The 12,581-nt window shown below is 35.2% G+C and overlaps 3 protein-coding genes and 1 long non-coding RNA gene across 10 annotated transcripts; 2 read left to right on the top strand and 2 right to left on the bottom strand.

The window, feature by feature from the left end:
• Nucleotides 1-191: 191 nt before the first annotated feature.
• LOC135166825 (uncharacterized) lies at nt 192-3,167 on the bottom strand. 2 transcript variants are annotated; one of them, XR_010299758.1, is made up of 3 exons: nt 3,015-3,167; nt 2,287-2,930; nt 192-1,388 (listed from the first exon to the last, which is right to left on the bottom strand). It is a non-coding gene; the product is annotated as an uncharacterized LOC135166825 (long non-coding RNA). The 2 variants fall into 2 exon arrangements; XR_010299759.1 differs by having other exon boundaries at nt 2,287-2,477.
• A 146-nt stretch (nt 3,168-3,313) lies between these two features.
• On the top strand, nt 3,314-5,238 carry LOC135166822 (uncharacterized). 2 transcript variants are annotated; one of them, XR_010299756.1, is made up of 5 exons: nt 3,314-3,443; nt 4,038-4,290; nt 4,374-4,605; nt 4,816-4,883; nt 4,983-5,121. XR_010299756.1 is itself a non-coding variant. In XM_064129456.1 (4 exons), the coding sequence occupies exons 2-4, from the start codon at nt 4,049-4,051 to the stop codon at nt 5,088-5,090; spliced, it is 582 nt and encodes a 193-aa protein (XP_063985526.1). In that variant the 5' UTR covers nt 3,314-3,443; nt 4,038-4,048; the 3' UTR covers nt 5,091-5,238. The 2 variants fall into 2 exon arrangements, 1 of the variants encoding a protein (XP_063985526.1); XM_064129456.1 differs by lacking the exon at nt 4,816-4,883 and having other exon boundaries at nt 4,983-5,238.
• Nucleotide 5,239: 1 nt separating this feature from the next.
• Nucleotides 5,240-9,899, bottom strand: LOC135166817 (intraflagellar transport protein 81 homolog). Of its 5 annotated transcripts, XM_064129448.1 has the most exons (9): nt 9,624-9,897; nt 9,461-9,560; nt 9,235-9,377; nt 8,928-9,039; nt 6,734-7,814; nt 6,059-6,207; nt 5,911-5,991; nt 5,564-5,727; nt 5,240-5,491 (listed from the first exon to the last, which is right to left on the bottom strand). In XM_064129448.1, exons 3-9 carry the CDS (start codon nt 9,327-9,329, stop codon nt 5,395-5,397), a joined length of 1,779 nt encoding a protein of 592 aa, XP_063985518.1. In that variant the 5' UTR covers nt 9,330-9,377; nt 9,461-9,560; nt 9,624-9,897; the 3' UTR covers nt 5,240-5,394. The 5 variants fall into 5 exon arrangements, 4 of the variants coding, with proteins under 4 accessions (XP_063985518.1, XP_063985519.1, XP_063985517.1 ...); XM_064129449.1 differs by having other exon boundaries at nt 9,235-9,530; XM_064129447.1 differs by lacking the exon at nt 9,461-9,560.
• A 249-nt stretch (nt 9,900-10,148) lies between these two features.
• LOC135166819 (uncharacterized) lies at nt 10,149-12,423 on the top strand. Its single transcript, XM_064129453.1, has 4 exons — nt 10,149-10,374; nt 10,594-10,826; nt 11,352-11,553; nt 11,637-12,423. The coding sequence occupies exons 1-4, from the start codon at nt 10,311-10,313 to the stop codon at nt 11,852-11,854; spliced, it is 717 nt and encodes a 238-aa protein (XP_063985523.1). The 5' UTR covers nt 10,149-10,310; the 3' UTR covers nt 11,855-12,423.
• Nucleotides 12,424-12,581: the final 158 nt, after the last annotated feature.

Below are 12,581 nucleotides of genomic sequence, written 5' to 3'. Positions count from 1 at the left end.
AACCGAAGGTCCCTGCGGCAGTTTCTGATCAGTTAAACCTAGAGGTGAAAATGAAAGGTCAAGTAAATCCAATTGTTCTGACTTGAACTGTGGATACTGGTTAATAATTCGATCAAGAAATTGTCTGAGGTAAATAGTAAACACGTGACGTGACAAGGTGCATGATTAAATAACTATTGACAGTTCCGGGTATGAATTTATATCAACATATAAGCAATTGTTATTCCGGTATTGTAGTCTAATATGCAACATTTTTTTATTTCCCCACATCGTTTCTTTACTTATTGCCATTACATATCAAATCCTTTAATTGATTCATTAAAAATATGTTTTAGGTTCTTAATTACCCCTTTACATGCTATAATAATTATTTTCCTATTTATCAATGCTAATTTCATTATTTATCAATTTCAATCAATCAAATATATTCCCTTCTACATTTATGTCCTGATAAAGTAGCTCTTCCCTCAGTTCGATATTTTGCCGACCGAATCCCCGGTTTTCGAATATTTTCACCAACCAAATTTTTTAACTAATTCCATAGTTAAAATTACATATATTAAATTTCGGAAAGTCTTAGTATTTTTTTAAACATTTACTTCTTATGAACAAATAATAGACAAAAGCGACTGATATAATTCGACGATCCGAAAGCCACTTTTTCCACTTGTTTCGAAGTATCCTATCAATTATAATATTTCTGTATTGCTATTAATTGTATATTTTCTTTACTGACTCAACACCACTCATAACATAATCAATAATATTTATTGCTGATCACGAAGTTTATCAGGATCAGGAAGTCATGACAATTTGCCAGTTGTAACACTCGTTTCCCTTCTTGATGCTATTATCGAATATTTGTCTTGGAGTTCCTTAAGAAGTTTTCCAGCTGCGTCAATGCAAGCATCCTCTAAATTTCTTCCAAAACCCGCATGTCGATCATGAAGAACTGATGCGTAAATCGTATATCTCCTTTCCCTATTCGTTAACTCGAACTCGGGTTCTCCAATTCCGTGAATCTCGCAAACAGAATGGAGAGTTTCGATGATCGGATTATCAAAGACCTTTGAAGTGTCAGCGGGAGTCACCAGCGGTCCCAACAATTTCTGCAGCAGCGATTTAGCTGCTTTGCTTTTTGCCTCAAATGCAAGACGCCCCAATCCGGATCCAGTAGCTAATACTTTCTTTCCATCCAATATTATCAGGCTACAATAGTGCGAATATCTTCGTCTTGACGAAGAGATTATTTTTGTTGGTATGTAATGAATATGCAAATTCCAGAATTTTGAAAATGTTTTCAATAATAACATAGGGGGTTGCCTCGTGATGGTTTTCAAGAGCTTGAGATCAACGAGAAGACTCTGCCCTTTCTCTCCTTCGGACATCTGGGGAAAGTGAATGCATTTTAGAATTATCGAAGTGTTAAAATAATAAATTGCAAATTTTTCAGATTCATGTGGTATTCAGGTCTCTATTGTGATTTTTTCAAATGAATAATTTCAGCTATCCTCTTTTAGAATAATTAGTAATAAAGAATTTCATAAATAGTTTGGTCATTTTGAGCTTCTTCTACCTCCAGGACACGGACAGACCCTTCAGGAATGTCAAAGAAACTAATCGCAACTTAATACTGTTTGTTGGAGATGAAATGCAGTTACAATTAGATTCTTCAGAATTTTAAATCTTCAAAGATTTAAATATGAAAAGAGAACTCAACAATTATATTCTGCAATCCTATAAATTCTATGTAATGACTGGGGTATCACTTTGGTCAGTCATTTGCTCGAAGTCTCACTTGAGTTCTTCTTTTTTCAAAAATTCTTTAATAATTTAACGACAAATTTTTTCTCGTACTTAGTTTTCTTTAATTCATTACAGAATTTGTTGAAAGCACTTTTAGTTCCGGACGAGCCTCCACTTTCGTATCTCATGATTTCGAAAACTTATCTATTTATAATCCGGAAATAGAATGAGTAATTTACCTGTTTTAAACCTATCCACATGGATAATGGCTAGAGACATCAGTAATGTTTAATAGTTAAATAAAAAGGATCGAAGGACAACCGAGCGCCCGAAAATGGCAGCTTTTTAAATTTTGATTTGTTGAAAATTTAATTTTGATAAGAACTATAAAACAAAAAAGTGATTTTGTTTACACTTAAAATGAAGAATCAATTTACATTATTTGTAAGGAAATAGACTATACTTCAATAGTGATCTGTGGGCATAAATAATACACAATAATAACAATAATTATGATGAAAATGTTCTGCGAGTACTCACTGTCACAGAATATAATGGAAGAACAAACAAGTTGATGTTAATATGGATCGTTAAAAATATCAAGGGGTCGTCCTTTCGTATTCAGGCCTCTGGAAATTCTCTGGATGTGATCCTTTGGTTCTCGTGATCTAGATGAGTCCTTTATTTTCAATTATCTGAAGTCCCACTGACCAATATCTTCGGGGGAAGATCTTCAAGGTGAAAGTTCGATTGAAGAGCATTCGAATAAAAATTGCGAAAGTCATTTTACAAGACTCGACTTAAATTCCCGAAAAATCGCGATTTAATTACGAAGTTAAATCCAACAAAAATTAAAATAAATTAACTGGAACAATAGATGAATCAAGTATTCATTGTTCAAAGCCAATAATCTTTATATATAGTTTGTTAACTTCAATGAAATAAGAGAAAATGTTTACAACTTTGAATTAACAAAAGCCGAAATAAAAATGACAAGTTATTCCCTGAAAAAAACTCAGATTCATTCAGAAAGTTGACTAAAAGTATATGAAATTTTCCAAAATTGAATCCACAAAAATTCAAATTCAAAATTACATATAATTTCCAAAGAACTCCGATTCACCCGCGAAATCAAATTCAATAAAATTCGAGGTAATTCAATGAAAATAAATTCGCGAAATATTCTGAAAATATTTTACAAATTGAATTCACAAATATGTGAAGTAAATGACAGTTTAATTGCCGAAAAAAATCGATTTCCGACTTACTCGTATTCACTCGCGAAAAGTAGAGGAGTTTAACCTTCAACGATAGCAGAACTCGAACTAAACTGTCTTGACAAGACAGGGGTGATATCTTTGACGTCTTTGCATAGATCCTGATTGTGTATTATCCAGGGGTGGGGTTATGCGCCCTCAATAACCCCACCCCAATAACTCTATCTTCTTTCCCAATAACTCCAACAACTTCCAATAACTCTCGGATGTCACAACCACCTGATGAATTAAGCGGGAGTTTCAAAATATCTGATCGTGTCATCTAGCGTCACTCTCTGAAACTAGAATTTCAAAAACGTAAATACAATCGTGCACTCCAACACGAACAAATAAAAATTCAGCGATTGCCAAAACCTCAAAAAATAGTATTTGATCGACGAATTGTATTGCAATTAATTTCCCCTCAATTAGCTAATCAAGGTAGATTTATTAGATTTTCATATTAGGTTCCAATAAACAAATCGATTATTATGTTTACATTCTACATAACGACATCTCGACAATTTACCAATAAATTGAGTGATTTCATTGTTATTGTCATCACCCATCAGTTATTTATTACAATCGCACTTAATTTGTATTTTTTGCGTAGGATAAAGATTCCAGAGGAATCAATTGTTGTCAATATTCAAGACGTATTGACAAAATGCACCAATCAGAAATTATGAAGTTCCATTTGGGACATTAGTCAAATAAAATAGAAATCTGAGTATCTGACTCTGTCTCAGTAGTCGACTTCTTCTGAATATTTATTTTCTGTGTCCGGTTTTTTCTTATTCATTAAATATTACTTTGCTCAGGTCATTTAGGATGATAAAAAAATAGGATAATTTAGGGTAACAAATAAATAACTGAATAAATCAATTGACAAACGTCAAAAGGTATTTTTGCTTTCAGCATTAGCTGACTTATGTGACCTAGAATACTTCATATGCAGTGCAAAAGCAATTTGCCATTGGTTTTAGTAGTTAATTATGTTTATTCTCCACTAATTGAATATTTCTGAGTTCATAGAGTGAAACAACATGGATGAGGCTGATGTCCTGGGCTTTACCAAGCACACAGCAATGATTCTGGAGGGTCTCAACGCACACCATTTAATTCCAGAGTTTAAAAGACGAAGTATTCCAACAGATGCTCTTGCAGAATTATCAAAAGATGATCTGCTGGTGCTTGGAGCTAGTGAGGAGTTGGCTGAGAAATTGCAGAAGCAGTTCAAGTCCAGAATCAGGAAGATTGAGTCTGTTCGGAGCCACGAGGAAGAGACGTACTGAAAAATCATAATTATTGGCTTTTCTCCAATCATAACTTGAATTCTTGTGATGCTAATTATGAATAATATATTTCTAGAATTGGAAAACTGTTGGATACCTTGAAAATGGGAAGACAACAATTGTATCTCATCGACACCTTTCTGTTATATTCACACAGAAGATTGATGGAATCATCAGAAGATTATCTAATTGACAATAACCTTAATCAACGTGCTAGTGGGGCACTTGTTATGGCAATCAACAGTACTCTAGAGGATGTGAAACGACTGGAAAGTCAGTATAGAGAATTATCATCGTTTATTAACGAGGTATGATGATTTCAAAAGTCATTATGAGAAATGGAGTTATTCAAATTTTTCGCAACTTTGCAAAAATTCTGTTCGTAATTGATTATTAAAACTATTTTCAGTGTTTATATCGAATGAGTCGATATCTGACCCTGATGCTATTAAAAATCGTTGTCAATTTTTTTAGTTTGTTTATTTTTTTAATTTTGTCAATTTTTTTTTGTTATAAAGCTTTTGTCGTAATACCAGTTTCTGTAGCCCTTTATTCGTTAAAAAACTGAAGGTCAAAGTGCGAGCAGGTAAGGGTTAATGGTTGACTCATTTGCTATAGAATACCTCGTATATAACATTATTTATTCATAATTTTTACATATCAGAATGTTGTGCTTCTTTAACAGAAATCAGATGTTACATCGACAAAAGCCATCAAAGGTTCGGTACTAACTACTGTGGCTGTGCTGACCTGCCTCATATTTACCTGGAAAATCTTTTGTAAATCTACATAATATTTTAATTAAAAAATTATAGAGTACTGTGCTCCTCACAAAACACAGTGGTTTCAGTTTCTCATTTAGTCGTGATTATAGGAGCCCCCAAATAAATAAGAAAGGTTTCGATTAATAAAAAACACAATTGAACGATTTTTTTTATTACATGGAATACATAAAAACAATAACAACATGGTGAATGCAATAATCGTTTTTTGTTACGTCACTCAAACATTTTTCATGACGCTCAGTAGATTCTATGATATCCAATTTATTTAACCAGATCTGAATTCAATAGCACTTCTTTGGCGAAGCCTAAAAATTACTGAAGTATTAACGTTTCAGTGCCTTCATTACGGACTACGATTCCGTCTCGTTTTTTGCTCTCCTGCATGTAGTGTAATTTACACTCGAAGATCCTATGATACAATCGAATTATCACCAACTTATGCAATTCCAATCAGAATCATGGCAATTCAAAAATTACTTACGCTATTAGATGATTCCACTGGTGGGTTTGATACTCATTCCGCTCCACAAGCTCTCGCACTATTTTCTCTTCCTCCTTCAACTGCTTGAACTTCTTCTCTTCAGCGATAATCGATTCATTTAACTTGTCTCTGAAGGACGGACCACCACTGTGACTCGCGTACAACTGTTATATCAATATGTCGTGGGTCAATTATGGACCGATCATTAGAAATGAGTTCGGAAGCAGACATTCGGATAAAAGGGTCACAAATCTATTCCAAGTCATCATAAGCAGTTTTGGATCAGCTGAGATTTTTCGCTGATTTAAATTTTCCATTCAGACTCGAATACTATTGGCTAGACTTACTCGCATTTCCTGTTGAACTCTTTCTTGTGCCAATCGAAATTTAGCGATCTCATCTCTCAGCTGCATCAGCTCTCCATTGTCCTAAAAATACAAATTTTAATATCGTGTACGAATCTATTAAGATTATGGTGATGCAGATACTGAATACCCTATCGAAATTTTCTTGAAGTGTTTTAACTTCCTCGGAGAGAGTTGAAACCGTTCCATTGATACTCGCTTCCACAGCTTCGTGACTCCGCCGGGCTGATTCATATCTGTCGTCCAAGTCTTGTGCTTTGATTCTCAAAGGCTGCAGTTCTGAGAATATACGGTAGGGTAATCAGTTCCAGAGGATTTCACCTCCAGTTCACTTTATTTATTCCAGACAAAAAGGTCGCTCTTGCGAAAATTTGTAACTGTGGTTTTCTTGATTGAAGAAAATATATCAAGATCCTAACTCAGACTAACAACAAAAATACTTAAAGTAGCTTTACCCTTCTATTAAATTCACGGGTATAGATATAGAAAAAAAATCAATACTTTCCGAAATTTAATTAAAATAACACTGACGAAGTATGACTTTATTCGAATTTTATCTATGAAATTAGTTGGAAAATTTGGTAACTGAAAATGTTCAAAATCAGCGAATCCGGTCGCTAAAATAGCGACCTGAGGGTAGATCTTCAACAAGTTCACGAAAGATGAACCAATGTGACGTGTCCAAGATGATGAAACACTAGTGATTGATTTTGTTTCCAATGAATTAATTAGGAGAGAATGAAGGAAATTAATTTTTGTCTAGTATTTTTTCAATAAAAAATTCACCACAACATTAGATCCTTACCATTCAATAACGGCGCCAGTTTAGCCTTGAAATCCATCACATCCTTCTTGAGCCTCTTATTAGTCTCCTCAGCGGTATCTTCCGAGTACCCATCCGGGAGGGAACCCTCCCTCCCAAGCTCTTCCTTATCATCCTCCCTAGTTTTGACTTTACCAAGTTTACCATCAAGTATCGCAAGAGTTCTGCTGAGAACTCCAGCCTCAGCTCGCAGTCCCCCAAGTTCTGTTCTACATTTCTTGTAAAGAACACTTTTCGTCTTCAGCCTAGCGACATATCGCTTCAGCTCCTCTCCCTTGGGAACTGAGTCTTGACCGAGTCTTTTGGTCGTCTCTTTTTTTTCCTCCAGTTTGTTCATTAATTCTTCTACATTTCGTTCGGTCTTCTCGAGACGCTCTAAAGTATTCCTCTTGATTCCCGCAATTGCAGCGGCCTGCTGCCTGAACGGTGCCATCTGATCAGCTCCACCCTCACTGACCTTCGTCTCAGCTAGAGCTTGAACTTCTCTAGCCAAGACATCAAGCTTCTGTCGCAATTTTATTATATCATCAGGACCTGCGTAAGTGTTCGCCACTGCATTCAGAGCCTCAACTTGTGACTTCAGAGCCGCCAACTCTGCTGGCAACCTCTCGTTCTTCACCGCTGTCAGTAGCATCACTTCCTCCGTAAGTCTTTGCTCCAAGACTTGCGGAGAAAGCTCCACTCCCGCTTCCTGGAGCAGATGAAGCTTTCGCTCTGCCCGTTCCAGAGATACCTGGATATTTGATATTGCTTCTTTCTCCTGGACCCTTTGGAGAGACAGTTCATGATCTCTGTCGCGTTCTGAGCGAAGTTCATTCGCAGCTTTCAGAAGATGGGAGTTTGATTCTGTACGAACTTTTACCTTCTCGAGACGATCCAGTATTACCTCACGCTCTTTCTCCATAGCTTTTAGATCGGTTTTTAGTTCTGTTGCTGCTTCACCACTTTTTCGGCCAGCTTCACGCTCTTTATGGACCATCTTGAAGTCTTCTATGAGGGCCTCGTAGCGCTCGTACAGCGCTGCGGTTTCCGGGTCGGCCAGGTATTCCGGGGGAACTTCCACCTGAATTTGGAGGAATGACGATTACATGAACAAACGGTGAACTTCATTCATCAAGACAAAACATCGATAAACATATTTAAGTAGTCATATGACGTACCATTAACGTAAAATTATGAATCCGATTATTTTCTAGGGTCAAATGTTTATTCTTCGAAAAACGAATTCTTATGTTAGCAATAATCACCTTCCATAGAGCAAAATCATTTGTGTTTTTCAAAATAATCATTTCACCTTAGAAAATAATGGGATTGAAAATTTTAGTCTGATGGTAAGTTACGGGGCCACTTACTTAACATCAGATTTTAAGAATATTCCAATTAATAGATTATGTATTGTCTGTTATGCCTGAGATTAGTGTAATTGTGTTATTGTTGACAATGTGGACAGGCAGAATTGTCAGCGTAATTGGATTATGCTGGCTAACCGATTATCGAAGGATCGATTATGACTATGAAACAAATGATGATTTAGCTGTATGAATCGGCCATATTAGATTAGTGACCTGTATCCCTTTTTTTGGTGACAAATATATATATTCAAGGAAAGAAGGAATTCACCAATGTTCTGTGCTATCTAACTATAATCTTATCAGTGAATCAACGACTATTGTCAGTTAGTCATCGAATCGAGTGTATCGTATTACGTCTTAATATACCTCGGCAATGCTCCTATGCTATCTTCCATGTCATCGTTTTAGTCAAACAATAATCAGATGTCGACAATTATCTTATCGCGTACCCTCATCTAATCAAAAATCTGATCTATTTAGATATATCAACTCGTCAAGGAGATAGTGCAAATAGCAAATGAACCTGAATTTGATCCCTGATTTTGATGAAAAATGGCTACCACTTCCGTAAAAATCCAGTGACTTTTATATAATTTGGATCTAACGTTATACAAACATTTAAATGCGTTTGATAATTTTTCTCTGTACGAAACATTTGTCTCAAAGTACCAAATTTTTCGGGAAGTTTTTATTGAACTTCTAGACTTTATTCGATAAGTGTGAGTTATGGAGTGATTTTATTGAATTTATCATCATTATTGTGTTTATTGGAGGAAGATATTGGAAACCTGAACTCGCTATTTTAATCTTCACTATTTTTTTACCTTCACTAGAAATCTTGACAGATACGCACGTTGCCTTGCAATGTCTTTGTTGGTGAACAACCATTTTAGAACCTCATAAATAGTTTCTTGATCTCCTTTCACCAATCTCTGTCTAGAAGAAGATATCAAATTTTTAATCAGTTCCACACGTGACTTTTGTCGTTTCATTTAAGGTCGAAATAACTTGATCGAAATTTGAGAAATAACTTGGCAGGAATGTCGCAGTCAGTATTATCTAAATTGAATTTTTGACAGTATTGCGATTCTTTTAACATTTTTTTTCATTTTTGTCACTGCCCAGAGGTACCTGAACAGAGTAGGTTCTTTACTGGGTTGATATTTCAGGACTCGCAGAATCGTAAGTATTCTCACTGCTGATTGATCCAGATTCTCGTCCCTCATATCGACTTTGGGAGTCTCCGTCACGTCCGACAAAACATCACTTAATATCTGGAAAATAAAGTCATATGGTACATTCCATGGTAACTCAGATCCTCTGAATTTTTTGCTGAAAAAATATCCGATAATTGAACTGTTCAAAACGTCGTTGTTGGACGATCCAGGATCAATTCATTGACTGATTTAGCTCGCAGACATCACACTCTGAATCGTAGAAAAAATTGAGATCGATTTCTAGAAGAGTTTCAATCAGTCGTTCACTTATTTGACGTGAAAAACGTCGAATGATTTCCTCACCTGTAATAAATCTCCCGACTGCACCGACTTGAAAGAAATAAATGTATGAATTTTCTTGAATATCTTATTCAGCTCAGCTATGATAAACTTCAAATCGTCGTTCATTTTTGTCATTTTTTGTACGACAAGTCGATAAAAACAGTAATTTATTTCGAAAAACTCATCAACTCAATATGCCCACCCTGATCATTACAAACAATCAATTCATTCCTAGAGTCAACAATTAAGACCTGAAATTGTAACAAAAGTGAAGACTGGTTACGCCGTTTGTTGTGATACCGTTGCCATGACATCCAAATAAAATGAAACTGATTCCAGAATGTACCAATCACATGAAAGAAACTAAAAACGCGGGAGTCATTAGCCGCGAACAAACGTTCTAGAGAGGATAAAAATGTGAAAACAGATCTGGATCAGTCGGCAAAGCAGAATTTTCTTTATAGAGATATAGGGAAAGCCGAGGTTCGTGGGCTTCCCATCTAGAGCTTTCTCCACGCGGCCCGACATCACATGCGCAGTAGTGTCTTCATCTCGACGGTTGGAAAAACTATCGAAACAATTCACCATAACAACGAAAATCAAAGCAAAAGGAGGATCTCATTCTCTAGAAAATAAAATCATTCGACTTTGTACTGGACATTCAACAAAAATTTCGACGCTTCTTGGAGCCGATAACATTGACAGACAATGTCTGGCATCTTTAATCTATTCGGGGGAACAAATGTGGCCTCCAGGACTCAACAAAAAATTGGTGAGTGAATAAATTTGGGGTTAAATGATTCCACAAAAATTAGACTAATTAATTCTTCCATTTTTCTCATTTCAATTATCCCATTCCAATGATACAAGTCTTATTAATCACGTTAGAATTAAATTAAGGATAAAATTAATTAACATAACCAACGCCTGTTATTGCAGGTACAAATTCTGCAGTTCACTTAGTTCTTGAAATTTTATAAAATTATTCTAGGGTCCACTGATGTGGGAAAGTTCTCGGTGAAGACGAATGCCTTGGAAGGCAGTGCTGGTCCTCTGAAGCAGGGGGGCATGCACAAGCCAAAGGGACTTTCCATTCGACCAAAAAATGAACTGAATGTTTGCACACCATCCCAGAAGACTTCCACTTTGGCCAAGGGCAAGGTCAATGGGGTTAGTTGTGTTTTGCCTGCTTCAACACCGCGCCAGAAGGCAACCGTGTCTAAGGTGATTATTATTTGCCTTTAATATTCTACTCAAAATGTGGCAGATAACGGAAAAGCCGATGTAGCAAAGTTTTTCAGGGTTTTATACAGCTCAGAAAAAAATGATTGATTTATAGTTGACACTGTGAGATTGAAAAATTTCATGTTCATTTTAATATTAATTTTAAAGCCGACAACGCCCATCGAAATGTTCAATAATTTTTAAATATTTAATGCATATGTCTCACATGTAAAAAACGTGTAGATAACAAATTTGAAAATTCATTTGAACTTGGACTTTAAACATATTCAAATATTTTCTAGATTGTCGTATCGACCACGCTCTAAATTTAACCATTTCAAGTTAGCAAATTTTTCAGTGAAATAAGGGCTTTTCCAATCCATCGATTCCATTTTTTAAATCACGATATTTAATTTCATCGAAAGAGTTATAATATATGACACCTTAGCAAAATAAAACGGTAACGTAAGTTTTCAAATTAAGGAACATTCATACAATTTTTAACATTCATCTTAATTTCTTCAGCTTCAAGTGGTTCGTGAGAAGCAATTAAAATGTCTCTCGCCAACATCAAAATCCCCCTACTTCAATCTGACCATCAAGCAAAAAGGAACTGACGATCTTCTCTTCAAAAAGCCCGTGACACCGAAGAGTAGCGAGAGGACGAAATTTGTTTATCCAGAACCTGAGAATCTCTCCATCTACACTGACGACGATCTCGCACCCGGTACGTACCAATTAAATTAAGTTAATGAAGAAAGGAATTGATCAAATCATTTACCGTCGTTTGTGGTGAATTTTTATTTTTAGCATACTCATTGGACAGTGACCTTGAGGCATTAGAAATAATACGCAAGTCTAAATGTGAAGTACAGATCGTACCTGATAGCTTCGACAGTGATCTTGGATTGCCATTAACACCACCAATGTCACCGGTATTATCGTTAAAATATGAACTCTCTGATATGGGTCTTGATTTGGATCCACCAGATATGCCAGTGTTCTTGGACAGTGATGACGATTGGTAGCTACAACATAAGATGATTCAAATATTCGTGATAATTCACGGTTCTACTCTTTCATTCTATTTTTGACAATTTCACAAATATCTTTTCTCAGTGAATTTCAAATTTTCATTCCCTATTTATTTCAATCGATCGATGTAGCTCTGTGATTTTTTCCTAAAGCACTTAACCCTGACAAAGTTAACAATAAAAAAGAAGAATATAGTTAGTTATAATTTATTTAGCCTCACTGCGTGACAAAGAAATTTTTCATTAAATCACGAAAAGTTCTCTCGAGTTTAAAGCGTGAATTTTATAAGAGAAAATGCATTCGCTCAATCGTACAATCGGGACATTGCTTCATGATTGAGCTCAATAAATCAGAAAATGTTAATGCCAATCTGATTGAAGCATGAATCTAATTGATAACCGAGAGAATTAATATTATATTTTCTCCTCTGGTCAGTGTTCCATAATATATTGCATAGTTATAAAATATTGTTAGAAACAACCTGAGATTTAGGATTTAAAAAAATGTTTTGTACTCGCATTTGTAGACATTAATAAAAAAAATTATAATTTTTCTAAATAAATACTTTATTTATCACATGTAAACATATAGCACCTAATCGTTCTTCTTAATTTTTATTCACTGGAAATAGTTTCTAATGTGTTTTTTCTCACAAATATTACACTTTTCTCTTTTAGTCAATCGACAATTGATTTTTTTTTATATGAAAATATAAATACT

Source organism: Diachasmimorpha longicaudata, chromosome 10 (genome assembly GCF_034640455.1).
Source record: "Diachasmimorpha longicaudata isolate KC_UGA_2023 chromosome 10, iyDiaLong2, whole genome shotgun sequence".
NCBI lineage: Eukaryota > Metazoa > Arthropoda > Insecta > Hymenoptera > Braconidae > Diachasmimorpha > Diachasmimorpha longicaudata.
Note: the sequence above shows the minus strand (reverse complement) of the source record. Positions and strands in the feature narration are given on the sequence as shown.